Below are 17701 nucleotides of genomic sequence, written 5' to 3' on the forward strand. Positions count from 1 at the left end.
TGAACATTTCATTGGCAATGTTTTATTAACGTCGGTGCGGCTATGAAAAAAAATCACAAACCCCTTCATACACAGCCCAAAAGGAATGGTGAACTTCATGTCCTTGCGTCGTGAGCACACCCTAACGCCGCTCGGCATGCCACAGAGGGCATGAACACTGCCGTTTGTAAACCAGTAAACAAAGCAAGGAAACCACTCGACTGAGTAAACCCAACCAACCCTTGCTACTTTGGCTCGCATTGTGCTGCATTGTTGTTTAGAGGTCTGCAGCTTTCTAAAAGATCCTGCTTTTATATGTAAAGGGTTAGTCCCACGATATTTGAAGGGGTTAGTCCCACGATATTTGAAGGAACGGATCCATTTTTAAATCCTTTATATTAAGTTCACTTGCTTGCTTGCACGCTTACGACCGTGCAAATCTTTAGGTCGTTTTTAACCCACTTCCCGTGATCCAATCGAGCTGACATTTTGCACACAGACTCGTTGTGCGTGACAACTAATTTTCGTGAAATTTATTTTCCAAATTTTTACACTTTTTAGGATTTTTTTTTATATTTAATTACCAATTGCTTAATGGTGGCAGGCAATCTTCTGACCCATAGGTGGCAGCCATCTCAAGCCAGAGGATGAGAGGACTCTAGCCGCCACGCATATAAAGGATTTATAGTGAAAAACTTTGTTTTTACGGGTTAATTTTTATACTCCCGACGATGCCTTTGAGATCTTCGTGTTGCCTTCTGAGCACTCCGAGGTCAAGACTCTGTTCCTGGGGTGATCGGGGGCTTTTTGCCAGTGCAGCTCCCATATAATGGAACGCTTTGCTGTTAAAGCTATTTAATTCTGTCTTGAAATCTCACCTCTTTGAATTGGCCTGGACCCTCGAGTTCTGGCCGTTTACCCTGGTTCTGTTGATTTCATGATTTCCATGCATGGTGCATTGGGATATATGGATGAAATGCTCCTTACACCTGTAATTTAATTTTCCGACAGACCTGTTCTTCGCCTGAGGAAGGCTGCTTGCGTTGTGGCCCAAACGTCGTGAGAATTATTTTATTATGTTTTATTATTATTTTATTATTTCCCTTCTACGTGACTTTACCGAAAGAACCAAGAAGCTGTAATTTATTATTACGATTTAGCTTTCCAATGAGACACGGGGATAATACTGGTAAAGGGAAACTGTTGTACAAAGTGAAAGTTTTTGTCGAAGATATGCGATTTTGTTCCAACCCATCAGTATCGTCATCGCGAGCCTTTCCTATTCCGCGCTGTTGGTAATAATAACCATCGCTGTTCGCTACTATGTGGCGGTGACGTCACCAAGACACTTGTGCCATGCTAGGTGCACATTAAGTAATGGTGCTCATGACAGGTGCATTTGCATCTACACAACATTTTAAATATATATTTAGGGTTTTTTTGGTCAATATGGTAATTGGGTGATAATATGGCTCATTGTTAAAACAAGAAAAAACCATTGCATTAGTGCAATCTTATGAAAAAAATATTTTACAAAACAATTACTATTTATGAACATTTCAGAAGAAAACATTGCCAGATAGTTCTAAACAATTTTTAACTTATGTGATGGGGACGTTAAATATTACAACTCAAGAGGCCATTACAACCTATAATATCATTCTTCTGAGATGTATCAGCCTAATAAAACCATCAGCAACTCCATCATACCAAATAACGCGGAAAATCGTAAGTTGCCCACAGACCCAAACGTGGTTTTGTTGAAGCGCCATGGTGGCGAGATGTAAACTACCTCACCTGGTATACAGGAGATCATGGGTTCGATCCCGACACCTGTATATTTAGAGTTTCCAAATTCTCCCCGTGGCCGCTTTGATTTTTCACCGGGTCCTCCATATTTAGAGTATTTGGCTGCTATACATATTCACACGAGTAACCACTTCATTGAGATATAACTTGTGGCCAGGTCGCTTCTGAAAAAGAGCTATATAGCTCAGTGGGTCTTACATGGTAAAATTAAAGTTTTTAGTTTAGTTTTAGTTTGTTAAATGAAATGGGCAATGTCACATCGATGTATACATACTCTGTAGTAGTCACCTCAACGAAATGCATTTTAAAAACTGAGCACAGAAATTACCCAGCTGGATACACGGTGTGGGCACTACATCGCTGGAACGTTACAAACGTAGTTTGAAAGGCAAAGCATAGCTCTCGAAATGCGATTCAGTCATTAGCAGATGATGGTACACTTCAATCACCATGCTCATGTAAATCAAAATCTGAAAGTAATAGTTTAGCTGCCCAACGCTCAGATGTGACTTGAACGCAGTTCTTCGTTGGAGTGACAACACCCTGTCACGTTCAACGGAGCCAAAAACAGTCACTCCCCTCATATTTTTCAACGTTATTTTTATCCATAGTGAAACAACTTATCTGGTTTTCACAACAGTCTCATCTGAGCTGTCCTGGAACGGACTGTTACCAATTTGGCCAAGGAGGCATTAAAAGAAGCGTGGATTTATTTTCCGTGTCAACGTCTCTTACATTCCGAGCAATTGTTACTGCTGCTGTGCAAAGCACACATTTGGCTAAATTTGAAATCCTGCTGTCATGTCTGGTATGGAGTACCCAGACCTCGCTGCAGTTCATATAATTTAATGTACACCAGTTAGATAATCCAGAACTCACTGATTAACTCATCACCCACTCACTTTTCTATCACTACTACCACGTATACTGTACCCTTGAATTTCACTCATTGAATCCTCCATCCATCTTTTTGGTTCTTTCGGTAAAGTCACGTAGAATGGAAATAATAAAATAATAGAAATAAAACATAATAAAATAATTCTTTTATTATGTTTTATTTAATAAAAATAAAACATAATAAAAATAAAAATAATAAAATAATTATTTTGCTGTTTTTATTTTGATTATTTTATTATTTCCATTCTACGTGACTTTACCGAAAGAACCAAGAAGATGGATCCCTGCAGTCACGAAAGCTTTAAATCGAAATCCTCCATCTATGGTAAGGACTCGGTCGACTAGACTGATTTGTCGCATCCACACTGCAGGTCACAACAAAACACTCAACTACACACCCACTCACCCCAATGCAGATCAAATCACTCTACCCACCCACTCACTGACTCACCACACTGCAAATCAAATCAATCATCAAAGCACCCACTCTCCATACTGCAGATCAAAACACTCACCTATACACCCACTCACCACAATTCCCCTATGCTTCTTCCCTCCCACTGCTCGACGTTTGAACTTCCCTCCAATCCTCTCTTTCCCCGAACTCGTGCAAACCTTTCTCCATCAACATTAATGCATCAACTCTTTGTCTACAACGCCTTCAGCGGTGCCGTTTGCTTCTGGCCACTTGGGTCTTTGCACCTGTGCTCGGGTAGGACTGTAACCACTCTTGCTGGGCGCTAGACATCAAGCGGCCATGGCTACTGGCACTGCCCACCACGTGGCACAGCTTAAGGCTGTAGCATCCTGCTCGGTGGTCGACTGCCACACAATCCCCTCGGGGTCGATAAAATAGGAACCGCTTTATAAGAATTTGCCACTGGTCCTGAAGAGAATGACCCCTCTGCGGCAGGAATATGGAATTTCCACCAGGAGCTCAAGACTGCCAATGGAAATGAGCACCGCCCAATGATTGTTGGGAAAGGAAGGCTGTTATGCGTCACGATTGATTAATACGAGGTACCTCTTACAAATATACTTTATAAACAATGTAATATTTAAAAGCAATATTAAAACCAAGGCTGACATTATGCTTGTGGGACTACTTTGGCTCTCACTTGCATCGCTTGGTCGACCACTCTGTGCAGTGTGAGCACAGGGCAGCATCGTCTTTCATGGCAACCGAGTCCCAGTTGGATTCTCCGTGTTTAGTGTCAATCAGAGCCACAGGCGGCTCAGTGAACTCCATCACTGGCCGAGTCCTGGCTGGATTCTCTGTGTTCTGTGTCATGCAGAGCCACTGGGAGCTGTTAAACACCTTCACTAGTTCAGTCCCGGCTGGATTCTACTTGTTCTGTGTCAACCGGAGCCACAGGGGGCTCAGTGAACTCCATCATTGGCTGAGTCCCGTTTTGATTATCCTTGTTCTGTGTCATCCGGATCCACTGGGGGCTGTCAAACTCCTTCACCTGGCCGATGGCGGTGGCCCCGGCGTGGACCTGCATGGAGCCCGGGTGCTGTGCGTCGGCTCGAGTGGCGTGGGAGCCGCGCAGTGGTCGGCCTCCCGGGAGGCTTGGGAAGCTGCAGCAGCCAGAGGAAGAGTAGGGCGGCCACCATGGCCATGATCTGCGCCACGCTTACGGAGACGTCCAGCAAGCGCAGCGTGTGCAGCGGGTCGCAGCCCTGCAGAAGTCGCAGCAGCGTGGGCTGGCAGCCCTGCAGGGGAAGGCGGGGGAGGCAGCCGATGCTCGAGCGTCACGCTCCTGGGAATGCTCACCGATTCAGCGGTGGAACTCAACCGCTGTTTGTCAAGTCGCCGTATTTGCCTCCTATATGGCGTGCACAGTAGTAGCGTAACGAGCGTAGGGGGCAGGGGTGCCTTGCCCGCCCCTGGTGGCCAAAGCTACGAGTTTGGGCTCCCTTGACAACCACCATAAGATGCGTTTTCAACTACGGTGTAAAAGAACAAAACCTGATTTAAAACGCGGTTTAAATACATTTTCATGAAAATGCTTTCATTAGTAGTGGCTGCATTTTGAAAAGAAGGAGCGCCCCTACAGCGTTAAATGTTCGAGACCGCGAGCGTAATGATGTGATTAGGCAAGAGGAGCTACGATATATATCCGACTAGCAGGAAGTACCCAGCTTTGCCCGGGGGAAACATTTCTATTAAAACGTGTCTTCTCTTAAAAAAAACATAACATATACATACACACATTCTAAGCTATTGTGAAAACCCGACGTTCCGTTTGTCCATTTGTCCGTCAACAAAATTATAAGAGTCTTTCAGAAGTTCTGGAAACCCCCTCCCCCTCCAAAAATCTTTTCACCCCCCCCTCCCATCCAATTTTTATTTTGTAGGCATATATATCTACACACCCTATATACATGAGAGTCAGTAGTATCCAGTGACTATAGTAGTATCTACTGACTCATTAGTAGTATCTACTGTCTCTACAGTAGTAACTGCACACATCAGGATGGTGGGGGCAGAGAAGAGGACATCACACTATTCAGGATTTATCTCAGCGTGTGCTTGTGCAGCAGTAACTGTGGTTGTTTGTTTTTATTTTTGGCATTTTGAACGCGAAGGAGAAGCTCCATCCCGTTGCCGCTCAGCGAGTTCGTTTGCGTTGTTCGAGGCAACCACGAGTCGGTGTTTCCGCGCATGCGCAGATGCGTGCTTTGGCACGCTCAACATTACGATCAGCGTACATTGTTACAAAGTGTGATTTTCGTAGTTTACATTTGAGCAACGGGGAAAAAAACTAATCCCAAGATTTAATCCTGGGGCTGAGTTTGTTGTATCTGTGTACTTTGTTAAAATGTAAACACAACAGTTTGTCAGTTAAGGATAGGCATCCACACACACAGGCAGACACAAAATACTTTTATAGGTAAAAGGTGCGACCGTGCAAGACAAATAAAATATTGGAAGGCCCCACTTGACAGATTGCCACACCCCCCGATCTTATAATGTAGCTACTAATGCCACTGGGCGTGCGGGACACGTCCACACTCGCAAACAACTGGTGGAGTCGATGCCTCATTCGCACACAGGGCCTCTGGCAATTGTTAGTGTCCCAGGCACAGGAACATAAATATGAAATGAGCACGCTTTAAAAGCCACAGAGGTTGGCGATTAAAAAATGTGGGAGGTAAGATTATAAATGACGGCCTCAAGCCTATGGAGGTAGGCGGTGAGGTCGTGAAGCCTGTACAAGTACAGACATTCAGACAGTGCCTGGCCATGAAGTGTTATCTCACTGTGAAGAAGCTATCAACTCAACTTGGATTGAATGAAACTTGATTTCAAATGAAGGAGCTATGCAGTGTTACGCCTGACATTGAAATAAATGGTCCTCACGAACATCATGCAAAGTATTGTGATATTCACTAAATTTTATATTAAGTTTAATTCCTGGGTGGAGTGGTGGCACAATGGTTCACGCACTGCGCTAATTGAGTTGAATTCCTTGCCAGGGCTAACGCCATTGGCGATTGATATCTAACCAGTTCCTGTATTTTTCTCCACCAATCCAAACTAACCAGCGTGATGACGTATGGCCCAACAACCACTGTGACTTACATGGCATGGAGAGGCTTTCACCCAGCAGTGCCTTATTTTCATGATGTATTCCACATATTAAATTAGATTGTATATTATTCGCAGCCATTAGACAAACCAGTGAAATGTAATTCCTGAATTGCCAGGCACCCTTGGTAATGACGCTGTATTGATAGTTTCCACACGTACGTCTCTCATTTGTTACCCACAGGCCACAGGAGAGCTCACACATTGTAATTCAGTTGCTGTATCATTCCCTTGAGGGATTTGTGTAATACGAGCAGACAAAGCCTACGTAACCATTTTTACCAAGTCGCAGAGTCGTATGTTTATGTTACAGCAGAAGCACTCATTCGCATTGAACTATCGCCGCCGAGCCCTTGATGACTACTGAACCATGAATGCCACAAACACTGCGGGTGCGCCAGTGGCTACGCTGCATATTAATCTACAATTAGTGGTCAACACTGAAACTGATGTGAGTTCCCCGGCTCTCTGTTCGAGTCAACATTCTGCCAGCAAATATCCGCAGGGAGTTTACAGGTTGTTTTTCTTGCCAACGACAATCGAACTGCAGGCATTGACAAATACCTCAACGATACCATTTCTGGGATCCCGCTGCTACTGTCAACCTCGTAGAATCTCAGCCTGGATCCGGAAGAATGCTGGCGAATTGAGTGGAACGACGCAGACATCCACAATAATCACACCTTGTTCGAGACCCAAAACATGGCACCCCCCGGTTTAGGCATTTCTCCTCGAAGACACCGGTGGTGTAGCCATCAATCGCATTAGAGTATCAACAGGCCGATGCGCACATCTTCATAAAAAGACAAGTCACAGTAGTGCAAATGTGGCCATGGCAACCCAAACTATGGATCATGTAATAAACCCATAGAGACCCATAGAGATATGTACGGATGCATTAAAGACAAGTCACAGTACGATTGTGGCCATGCAACCCAAACAATTCACCATACAGTAAATCACTGCAGTCTGTGCTCCTTCAGCGGAGGAATAGAAAAAGTACACAAACTCTTTCCTTAAGCCCTCCTGTGGCCAGCAGGCCTCGATATTGGCATTGAGGTCCTAAACGTAGCCATGCGCAATACTTAGAGTTGTGGTTAAGTGCCAGGATTTGAGGTCGAATGCGACCGAAATATTATTCCTTCCTTAGAGCGTCACCTGTTTACGCGTGGCACCTGGTGAATTCAGGTGCTCTGCCCTTTACCTCGGAATTCCAGTACCGTAAACTCTCAATTATCTGCGTGTGGTTTATTCGATTTGCGGATTAACCACACAGCTGAGATTTTGATTTAAATGAATAACATATTGATTTTCCCATAAGCCCAAATTCATAATTAAAAAACTGCTACACGTTGTTATTCTTGGAAATGTTTATTACAAGTCACACGGTGCTCAAACCAAACAAATATGTTCTCCGGTTAATCCAAAATCCACGTGATCACAGTGCACAGAGTGTGCTTTTTTTTGGATTATCCGCGATTTTTAATTATCCGCGGCTGTCCTCCCCGCCATTAGACGGATAATCAAGAGTCTACTATACCTCCATCCGGGCAGCACTGGGAACACGTGCTGCCCTCAACTAGAAGGTCACGAGTTAAAATCCTAATGGAAGGCCAAACCGTTCGGTCAATGTCCTCCATGGGGGTTGATACCAAATATAGCGGTACGTTGCAGGAAAATTTAATGGTGGTTGTTCATTGGAGAAGACTGGCCCTTGCCTGAGGAATGTGGAATGTCACCTAGTGGCTCGGTGCCGGCGGGTGAAGGGAGCGCCGCACCTGCTGGAAGACGCGCATGAGGTCATGCTGGCTTGCGAGGCGCCCGCAGCCGGGCATCAGGCGCAGGCAGCACGAGTCCGGAGGCCATGGCAGGCCCGGGCCCTCGAGCCAATCGGTGAAGTCACTCACCCCACAGCACTTGTGCTGCTCACTCACACACACGCACAGCGAGGTCACTCACCCCACAGCACTTTCACATATAGATCTAGATTGAAAACTCATTTATTTAATACAGCTTTTTTTGTTTAGTTTGTCCTTCCCCCGCACTTCCAATTAGCATGGATGCTCCGCAAGCTTCTCAGCAAAAAATGTTGAACGATTCTGACCACACAGTAGATGTACAAATGCACATGCATACAATGATCACATGACCATCCAGAACATCAAGCAGCGTGCCACACGTCACTACGGACTTGGCAATGGGGTGACTTAAGACCTGTTGCTGAAAGACATCCCAGGCTTGGGTGTACGATGTATGATTGTCTTGTCCATAGAGTTGCATTTTCGTCTGAAGACTGAGGACATCCTGGTCAGTGAAGGAAACCTGCGGACATGCCGTACATGTTATTACATGCCACGTCTTTCCATTTAGCTCTCTCCATGATACAACTAAAAAACTCTGCATTGGATATTCCCAGTTGTAGTCAGTTGTACAATTTACTTACGTACTTACTTCACTGTCTTCCCTGGCTTCCTATACCTATGATTTTCTCAGTCGTAAAATTATATTATCTGTTTTCTCATTACATCAACAAGAAATCTAACTTACCTTTGATCTTAATAATTCATGAATAAACATCAACTTTTTAAACGTGATCCCCTTGGTTACACGTGCCAGGGGTACCTTGTGATGCAGGTTCCAGATGCCAGTGGCCACCTCCACACACAGCATCAGCAGCAGACCACCTCCATACTGCCGGGGGCACGTGTGGAAGGACACAATCCACGGCAAACGTATGTTTGTATGTCATATCTGTCAACCTATAAGGTTTACCTGTATTCTTGTACATGGAAATTGAGTTCAGGTCCTTAAAGCGTATAGCCGTTTCAATACGGGCACAAAATAATTATCTATTTGTGTTTCTCCCCTATGATTGGACTTTGTAGGATGAACGTTGAGATGTACAAGGATGCGGGGTGAACAATAAGGTCTGAATTGGTCTGTAATAAGATAGGCACTGTTGTATGTGTTGTGATTATGAAATTTTGATGAAAATAATAAAAATTAATAATTTTCCGAAAAATGCGCAAATCGCATTAATTATGATAGTGTGTGTATTAATACGCATAAATTATGATAATGCGTGTAATTATATGCATAAATTATGATAATCACGGAGATAATCGTAGTAATTTATGCGGAGGCTTGCGATTATGTTAATGTGTGCAGTTATGATAATTTGCTTAGTTTCGTTTATCCAGAGTTATCAATCAGGATAACACGATTATCATAGATTCATTTACCGATTATCCTAGTGTGTGTTATAATATTTTAGGTCTCCATTTTCATATCTCATCACAGGATACAGTTGTCAAGAATAAGACAGTTTTGCATGGACTTGGAAGGAACACTCGATATGCTTCTGGATTACAATTTTATTCTAACAAGCACGTGACATTCTATCATGCAGGTCAAACATGCGTCAATAATTCATGGGCAAGATTATGCAATTAACTAATATGAACGACAAAAACTTATGCAGTTGTGACATTATGCAATTATGCAATATGAATAACGAAAACTCTTATGCATTTATGTAACTCGACGGCAGCAACTGCTTTGCACGATCAGTTGATATTGAACGCACCACCTCGAAATGGCAACCCTTTTTGAAACGAAAAGACAGTTTTTCTTTTAAAGTCTTATTCGTGTGCGTGCTGTGTGTGCGTTGTCCCCTCGTAATATTAATTGTGTCGTTAGCTTGTGTGGTGTGGGAGGATACGAACAGCTCCTGCTGCTCCCTCGCTCGGCGTGTCGCTCGGCTTTTGCTCTCTCTCTCTCTCTCTCCACTGCTGGATTGAGCGGCGTTGGCACGATGTTCCTTGAAGAAACTTGCTTGCTTGGCGCTTGATGGTTCCGGGGCTTGGTGCTGCTCGTGCGCTCTCTCTTTCTACTGCTAGATGACGAGTTGGCACGATGCTGTCCTTGAAGATGCTCGGTCGCTCGTGTCGCTCGGTGTCGCTCGGTGGCGCAAGGTGTCGCTCGTTGTCGCTCGTTCAGCGATCTCCGCCTTTCCTGCGGGTTGTTCGCTGGTCGTCACTCTGACGAGGAGCGATGCTTCGTTCGTGGCAGGGTGGACGTTGGCGTCTTTGTTGGCTTCACTCGCAGCTCTGCGACTCAGGGTAGCGATTCTTCTCAGGTGGTGCAGACCTCGGCTTGTAGCTACGCGTCGCTACTCCGCAAACCTCGTCATTCTGAATGACAGGAGCTTCTTCGTTGGCGGCGACGAGGAGAGATGGAGCCACAGCCCTGGAGATCTGTGATGGGGGCCAGAGCCCCTGTCGATCTGTGGTGGAGCCGAAGATGGGCTCGTAGCCCGGATGATATGTGTGTTGGAGCCGAAGCCCGGACGATATGTGATGGGGGCCAGAGCCCCTGACGAACTGTGATGGAGGCCAAAGCCCCTGTCGATCTGTGTTGTATGGATTTTCCTTCGGTTTATATCGGAAAATTCCACTCGGCTCCCCGAGTTGTTCAAAAGCTGTGTCATAAAACCTTCCTGTGGGGGTGGACCATCTGCGTCCGTGTGTGTGTCCGTTCGTGTGTTTCGCGTGCGTGTTTGTCCGTGTGTTTATTAGCTTTGAAGACACAGCTGTGTGTGTCGTTCTGGAAGAAAGGGGGTGGGGGCCTCGTGTCGGCTGCTTCAGAAGTTATCCATTAGCCAGACCGATGATTCGCGTTGAGTTAAAAAAAAAACATTCGAATCCATGTTTTGTTACTGAATAACATTTGTCGCGAAAACCTACGCGTTAAGCGAGCTTAACTATTCACTCCCTTGCTCTGGGATCACATCCTTTGTCTCACACAGCTTAAGTTGGTTTGGTTTGGAAGTTGAAATGCGACTTATTTGCTGCTTGGTTATGCCGAAACAGTGTTCACGATGTTTCATCGTGACCCGATCTCCCATGGAAATGTCATTTCCTGGTTTGTGCAATTTTTGCTGTCCGTGTTGTGGGAAGACAAAGGCGGTTGTTTCCACGGTGGGAGCACCCGGCGTGTTTATTTATTCGAAGGCGTGTGTTAATTCCCTTTGAGCCCTTGCCCCAACTTTTATGGGTGTCATTTCCTGGCTTGGTGCCTGTGTGTCGTGATCCTCTCGGAAAGACAAAGGCGGCCGTGTTGCTCGCTTCCCATGGGTGTTGTGTTTGGTTAATTTTGAGAGCCTTCTCCGCCCTTGATTCCTCTTCTACTTTAATTCCGTACTTATTATTTGACTTCTTGTGATTATTTGATCTGATATCCCGGCTAGGAATTTTGTTTTGGAGCGAAATCGATGCCATAATTATTCTTTGATGCTTCGGCCCGGCCGTGTAGATATTCTTTAAAGGTAAATAATGTCAGTATTTATTAACAATGATGGGTCGCGATTCTGGTTTTGATTGTCGTCTGGTTTTCAATTGGAGTGAGGATGGATACTGTTTGCTTAATCTTTATGGTTAAGTTGGTAACTTGTGTATTTAATATGGTTCAAGGACCCATCTGTGCTTTTTGTCGTCGATGCTGTTTCTTTGTTAAGAATATAATTATCTCTTCCTCCGTGTCTCCTGGTTCTGCAACCCCCCGCCTGCAATTCCCCCCCTCCCTTGTTCCTCTTGTGTGAATTTAGGGGAGTTTTTTTTTTATTACCTTATTGCCCCCCCTTTCATGTCCTCTTTCCTTTGAAATGAGGTATGCGCGCATCTGTGGAAGTGTGGGGGCCTCTGTGGAAGTGTGGGGGCGTGTTCGTTCCCACGTGGCCGCGTCTATTAAAAAAAACGATATTATCTATGTTGGCAGAATAATTCTTAAAAAAAAAATATTTAAAAAAAATAAAAAGGGGGCATATACACAACAGTCCGCCCTTTTGAAAATTATCAGGGGTCGATTTGGCCACTGGCGAATTTTCAAACAAAGTAATGCCCCCCTTTTTTTTTTGTCATGAATCCCATCAGCCGCTCTTACTCTCGGCGGTTATTTCTTACGACGCGCGTGCACGTATTACCATCTTAACCTGGTTACATCTGAAATAAGCAAAGAAAATAAACAACACGTTAACATCGATATTGCGTTACATCGGTTCTCATACATCATAACTCCGGCGAATATTCATTTTTGTTTTTGTTAAATCCTGGTTACATTTGAATTAAGCAAAGAAAATAACAACACGTTAACATCGATATTGCGTTACATCGGTTCTCATCCCTCATAACTACGGCGAATATTCATTTTTGTTTTGTTAAATCCTGGGAAACGCTAGGTAGCGGTTTCGAACGCATTTATGCGTTACCTTCCTCATGTTGCCTGGTTTACCACTTATCACTTTGATAATTTGATCACGGTTTTCGGGTTCGTTTTTGTAGTTTCCTCTCTCACTCTCTCGCGTCGTGGGAGTGTGTGGTGAAAAATTGTGCTGCACGTAACCAGAATTCGCGCACACGACCCACTTTGACACTTGGTTCGTGGCATTCGCTCTCTCTGCGATTACATGCACATTTGCCGAGTCAGTGTGTCGACTTAATTCTGTGCCTCGTAATGTTGCCCTCTTTGTTTTTACGAGTGTGTTAGATTCCAACACCATTCCTGATATGTCATGAACATTCGTCTCCATTTTAGCACTCCGATCCACATAATTTTTGGTTTCCCTTGGATATTTTCCATTCAAAGGCTCACGCCTGCGCTCCTCAGGGCGTGTCTCTGTGTTCTCTCTTTGTCTCTGCTGTCTGCTATCCACCGTCCGATCACACTTCCATTCAGCCCTGTCACTTGCAGCCTGCTCAGGGTTTAACACCTCGGCGGGTGGGGCGCGTATGGGCTGCCCGCTCTCAATCACTGTGGATGGTTCATCACGTATTTGGACCGCATTCTGTGTTATTCCTCTATTCCCTCCTGGTATAGCCGGTGGAGGAATTGGTCGGAATTGGATCGATTGTGTTTGACCTCCCATCCTGCGATTCTCCTGAATGTTCGCATCCATACCTCCGCGGTCTGTGTAACACCTTCCCGCTAGGTGGTTATCTTCCCATCTCTGTGCGTAATTTGAACCTTGCGTGTGTCGTGGGATGGGGTGTTGATATGGTTCTGCTCTGAACCTCTCCCTCCTGCGATTCTCGTACATTTTTAGCCCAGTATTTCTCCCATTTGGGTGCCAAATTTTTCCTGGATTGTTACCTCGCCATCTTTGTGGGTAATTTTGATCTTGTGTGTGTCGTGGCATGGGGTGTTGGTATGGTTCTATTCTGAACCTCCCCCTCCTGCGATTCTCCTGAATGTTCGGCTTTGTGCCGCTCTCATTCTCGTGCCAACCTCTCTCTGGGTTATTTTGCCATGGGTGCGTGCGTTTCTGCTCTGTCCTGCATTGTGGGACTGCTCGGTGATTTTTATTCCTCTCTGAGAGGCTGGGTTCCTCATCCCTCTCCCTGTGTTCTGGATCCGAATTATGATTCTTAGCTCTGTACAACCATGCCATGTACGCCTTGCTCTCTATGCGGCGTAAGGATGCGGTTTCTGGATTCAAAACCATCCTCACCCTTTCTGTAATCTCTGGGCTCAAGGATTCAAAAAACATAATTTTGAACATTTTATCTCCTTCGTGGTATTGATTCACATCGCCTGCATAATACGCTCTTTTAAATTGGACGAGGTAGTCACGTGGATCTTGGTCCATGCCCTGGGTCATCGATTTTACAGCATAAAACCCCTCAGTGAGTGTCGAATATTCTCCAAACTTCCGAATCACTGCCAGGCTCAATTGTTTAAAATCATTTCTAACCTTGTGTGGTAGTGACTTTACCCATGGAATAGATTCTTTATGTAAGGTCCGTTTCAACAAACTCGCTTTTTCATCCCGTCTCCTCAGCCCTCTAATCATTGCCTCCTCTTCCACTGTCGCGATATGTGTATGTATATCCATGGACTTATTGTGGGGGTCAAAATCGGGAATTCTGACTAGAGCCTTGTCCATCAACTTAAGGGTTTTACTGGTGAATAGGTATTCCGAAAGTTGATTGCCGACAGCGTCATCATCAAACAAGTTATCATCAGGTAATCTGTCACTTTGGTCTGTGCTGTGTCGCTTGTGTTTAAGTGGCGTGCATTTTTTGTGTGCGCGCCCAGTGCCGTGTCGCTCGTGTTGCCATTTCCCTTCAGTTTTTGCCTCTGCCCTTAGTGTACCATGTCCTGTCGACTTTACTTTAACATTTTTCCTCCCTCTATCTGTGAAGTTGTCAGTCTCACATGTTTTTGTTTGCATATGTATCTCTCCATCCCTTCTCTCGAATTGTGAGGGTTTCCCTTTATCAAGGATTTTTTGTTCGATATCCATAATTTTTGTGCGATTAGTCCCTGGACTCTGTCCACGTACCCAAGAGTGTGATTTAATGTTACTTCCATATTTATTCTGTGGATCAACATCTGTGAGTTTCGCTGGTGTCGCGAGCCCAGATTTCTCCTTCCTTACGATGGTGTGAGGACATTTTTCCTCGTTTATTAAAGACGATTTCTCTCCTGTTTCCTTTCCGAATTTTTCCTCATTCCACAATCCCTGTCTGTATGCCTGTGTGAGAAGGTATGAGTCCTGTCCTGCCTTCTCTGCAGTTTTTGCATCGTGTTCGCCTTCGTTACATTTTATCCAGTCAATTAGTTTCCCCCGAGGTGTGTTCGTGTTATCGATATAGCTCCCTTCCCATATGTCTCTCTGACTGTACTGCTTTGTAACAGATTGGTCGGTACGTTTAAATACGAGCTCCCCGTATCCCGTAACCCATTCAAAAATTATTCTTAATCCTAGCATCTTAGGTATGGCGGAAGTTACTTTGACATTTCTTTTCAGAGTGCATATAAAACAATTATCTCACAGAGTGTAGTCAGTTCGACTCGAGCTATTGTTTTTTCCCGATTCAAAGTGCGTACCTCTAACACCATTTATCAGAGGATGCAATTGGTTTGATACGATATTATCTTAATTCCACTGTCTCTGTTTTAACCTGCTATTCTGGGTTTTAACCTTAGAGGGCGTTTTTTAGTTTTCCGCCCGTTCACAATTACCATGCAATGTTCGATCCTGATATTCTGGTTAACACGAAGTGATTCATTCCATCATCCATGCAAAACACTGTCTGCGAGAGATCCCGGACGACGCCACCCATTATGTTGTATGTGTTGTGATTATGAAATTTTGATGAAAATAATAAAAATTAATAATTTTCCGAAAAATGCGCAAATCGCATTAATTATGATAGTGTGTGTATTAATACGCATAAATTATGATAATGCGTGTAATTATATGCATAAATTATGATAATCACGGAGATAATCGTAGTGATTTATGCGGAGGCTTGCGATTATGTTAATGTGTGCAGTTATGATAATTTGCTTAGTTTCGTTTATCCAGAGTTATCAATCAGGATAACACGATTATCATAGATTCATTTACCGATTATCCTAGTGTGTGTTATAATATTTTAGGTCTCCATTTTCATATCTCATCACAGGATACAGTTGTCAAGAATAAGACAGTTTTGCATGGACTTGGAAGGAACACTCGATATGCTTCTGGATTACAATTTTATTCTAACAAGCACGTGACATTCTATCATGCAGGTCAAACATGCGTCAATAATTCATGGGCAAGATTATGCAATTAACTAATATGAACGACAAAAACTTATGCAGTTGTGACATTATGCAATTATGCAATATGAATAACGAAAACTCTTATGCATTTATGTAACTCGACGGCAGCAACTGCTTTGCACGATCAGTTGATATTGAACGCACCACCTCGAAATGGCAACCCTTTTTGAAACGAAAAGACAGTTTTTCTTTTAAAGTCTTATTCGTGTGCGTGCTGTGTGTGCGTTGTCCCCTCGTAATATTAATTGTGTCGTTAGCTTGTGTGGTGTGGGAGGATACGAACAGCTCCTGCTGCTCCCTCGCTCGGCGTGTCGCTCGGCTTTTGCTCTCTCTCTCTCTCTCCACTGCTGGATTGAGCGGCGTTGGCACGATGTTCCTTGAAGAAACTTGCTTGCTTGGCGCTTGATGGTTCCGGGGCTTGGTGCTGCTCGTGCGCTCTCTCTTTCTACTGCTAGATGACGAGTTGGCACGATGCTGTCCTTGAAGATGCTCGGTCGCTCGTGTCGCTCGGTGTCGCTCGGTGGCGCAAGGTGTCGCTCGTTGTCGCTCGTTCAGCGATCTCCGCCTTTCCTGCGGGTTGTTCGCTGGTCGTCACTCTGACGAGGAGCGATGCTTCGTTCGTGGCAGGGTGGACGTTGGCGTCTTTGTTGGCTTCACTCGCAGCTCTGCGACTCAGGGTAGCGATTCTTCTCAGGTGGTGCAGACCTCGGCTTGTAGCTACGCGTCGCTACTCCGCAAACCTCGTCATTCTGAATGACAGGAGCTTCTTCGTTGGCGGCGACGAGGAGAGATGGAGCCACAGCCCTGGAGATCTGTGATGGGGGCCAGAGCCCCTGTCGATCTGTGGTGGAGCCGAAGATGGGCTCGTAGCCCGGATGATATGTGTGTTGGAGCCGAAGCCCGGACGATATGTGATGGGGGCCAGAGCCCCTGACGAACTGTGATGGAGGCCAAAGCCCCTGTCGATCTGTGTTGTATGGATTTTCCTTCGGTTTATATCGGAAAATTCCACTCGGCTCCCCGAGTTGTTCAAAAGCTGTGTCATAAAACCTTCCTGTGGGGGTGGACCATCTGCGTCCGTGTGTGTGTCCGTTCGTGTGTTTCGCGTGCGTGTTTGTCCGTGTGTTTATTAGCTTTGAAGACACAGCTGTGTGTGTCGTTCTGGAAGAAAGGGGGTGGGGGCCTCGTGTCGGCTGCTTCAGAAGTTATCCATTAGCCAGACCGATGATTCGCGTTGAGTTAAAAAAAAAACATTCGAATCCATGTTTTGTTACTGAATAACATTTGTCGCGAAAACCTACGCGTTAAGCGAGCTTAACTATTCACTCCCTTGCTCTGGGATCACATCCTTTGTCTCACACAGCTTAAGTTGGTTTGGTTTGGAAGTTGAAATGCGACTTATTTGCTGCTTGGTTATGCCGAAACAGTGTTCACGATGTTTCATCGTGACCCGATCTCCCATGGAAATGTCATTTCCTGGTTTGTGCAATTTTTGCTGTCCGTGTTGTGGGAAGACAAAGGCGGTTGTTTCCACGGTGGGAGCACCCGGCGTGTTTATTTATTCGAAGGCGTGTGTTAATTCCCTTTGAGCCCTTGCCCCAACTTTTATGGGTGTCATTTCCTGGCTTGGTGCCTGTGTGTCGTGATCCTCTCGGAAAGACAAAGGCGGCCGTGTTGCTCGCTTCCCATGGGTGTTGTGTTTGGTTAATTTTGAGAGCCTTCTCCGCCCTTGATTCCTCTTCTACTTTAATTCCGTACTTATTATTTGACTTCTTGTGATTATTTGATCTGATATCCCGGCTAGGAATTTTG

At 44.9% G+C, this 17701-nt stretch overlaps 1 protein-coding gene across 1 annotated transcript in view; it reads right to left on the reverse strand.

Annotated features, from left to right (window-relative positions):
- Window positions 1–17701, reverse strand: part of TSPAN12 (tetraspanin 12) — a 27395-nt gene continuing 9694 nt past the window's right edge. Inside the window, 5 exon segments of the mRNA XM_061563122.1 lie at window positions 1–4154; window positions 4156–4401; window positions 8059–8202; window positions 8495–8602; window positions 8903–8971. Coding sequence (XP_061419106.1) covers window positions 4014–4154; window positions 4156–4401; window positions 8059–8202; window positions 8495–8602; window positions 8903–8971 — 708 coding nt within the window. The 3' untranslated portion in view covers window positions 1–4013.

This window comes from Lethenteron reissneri, chromosome 30 (assembly GCF_015708825.2).
Source record: "Lethenteron reissneri isolate LAM-NWPU_2019-01 chromosome 30, ASM1570882v1, whole genome shotgun sequence".
Taxonomy (NCBI): domain Eukaryota; kingdom Metazoa; phylum Chordata; class Hyperoartia; order Petromyzontiformes; family Petromyzontidae; genus Lethenteron; species Lethenteron reissneri.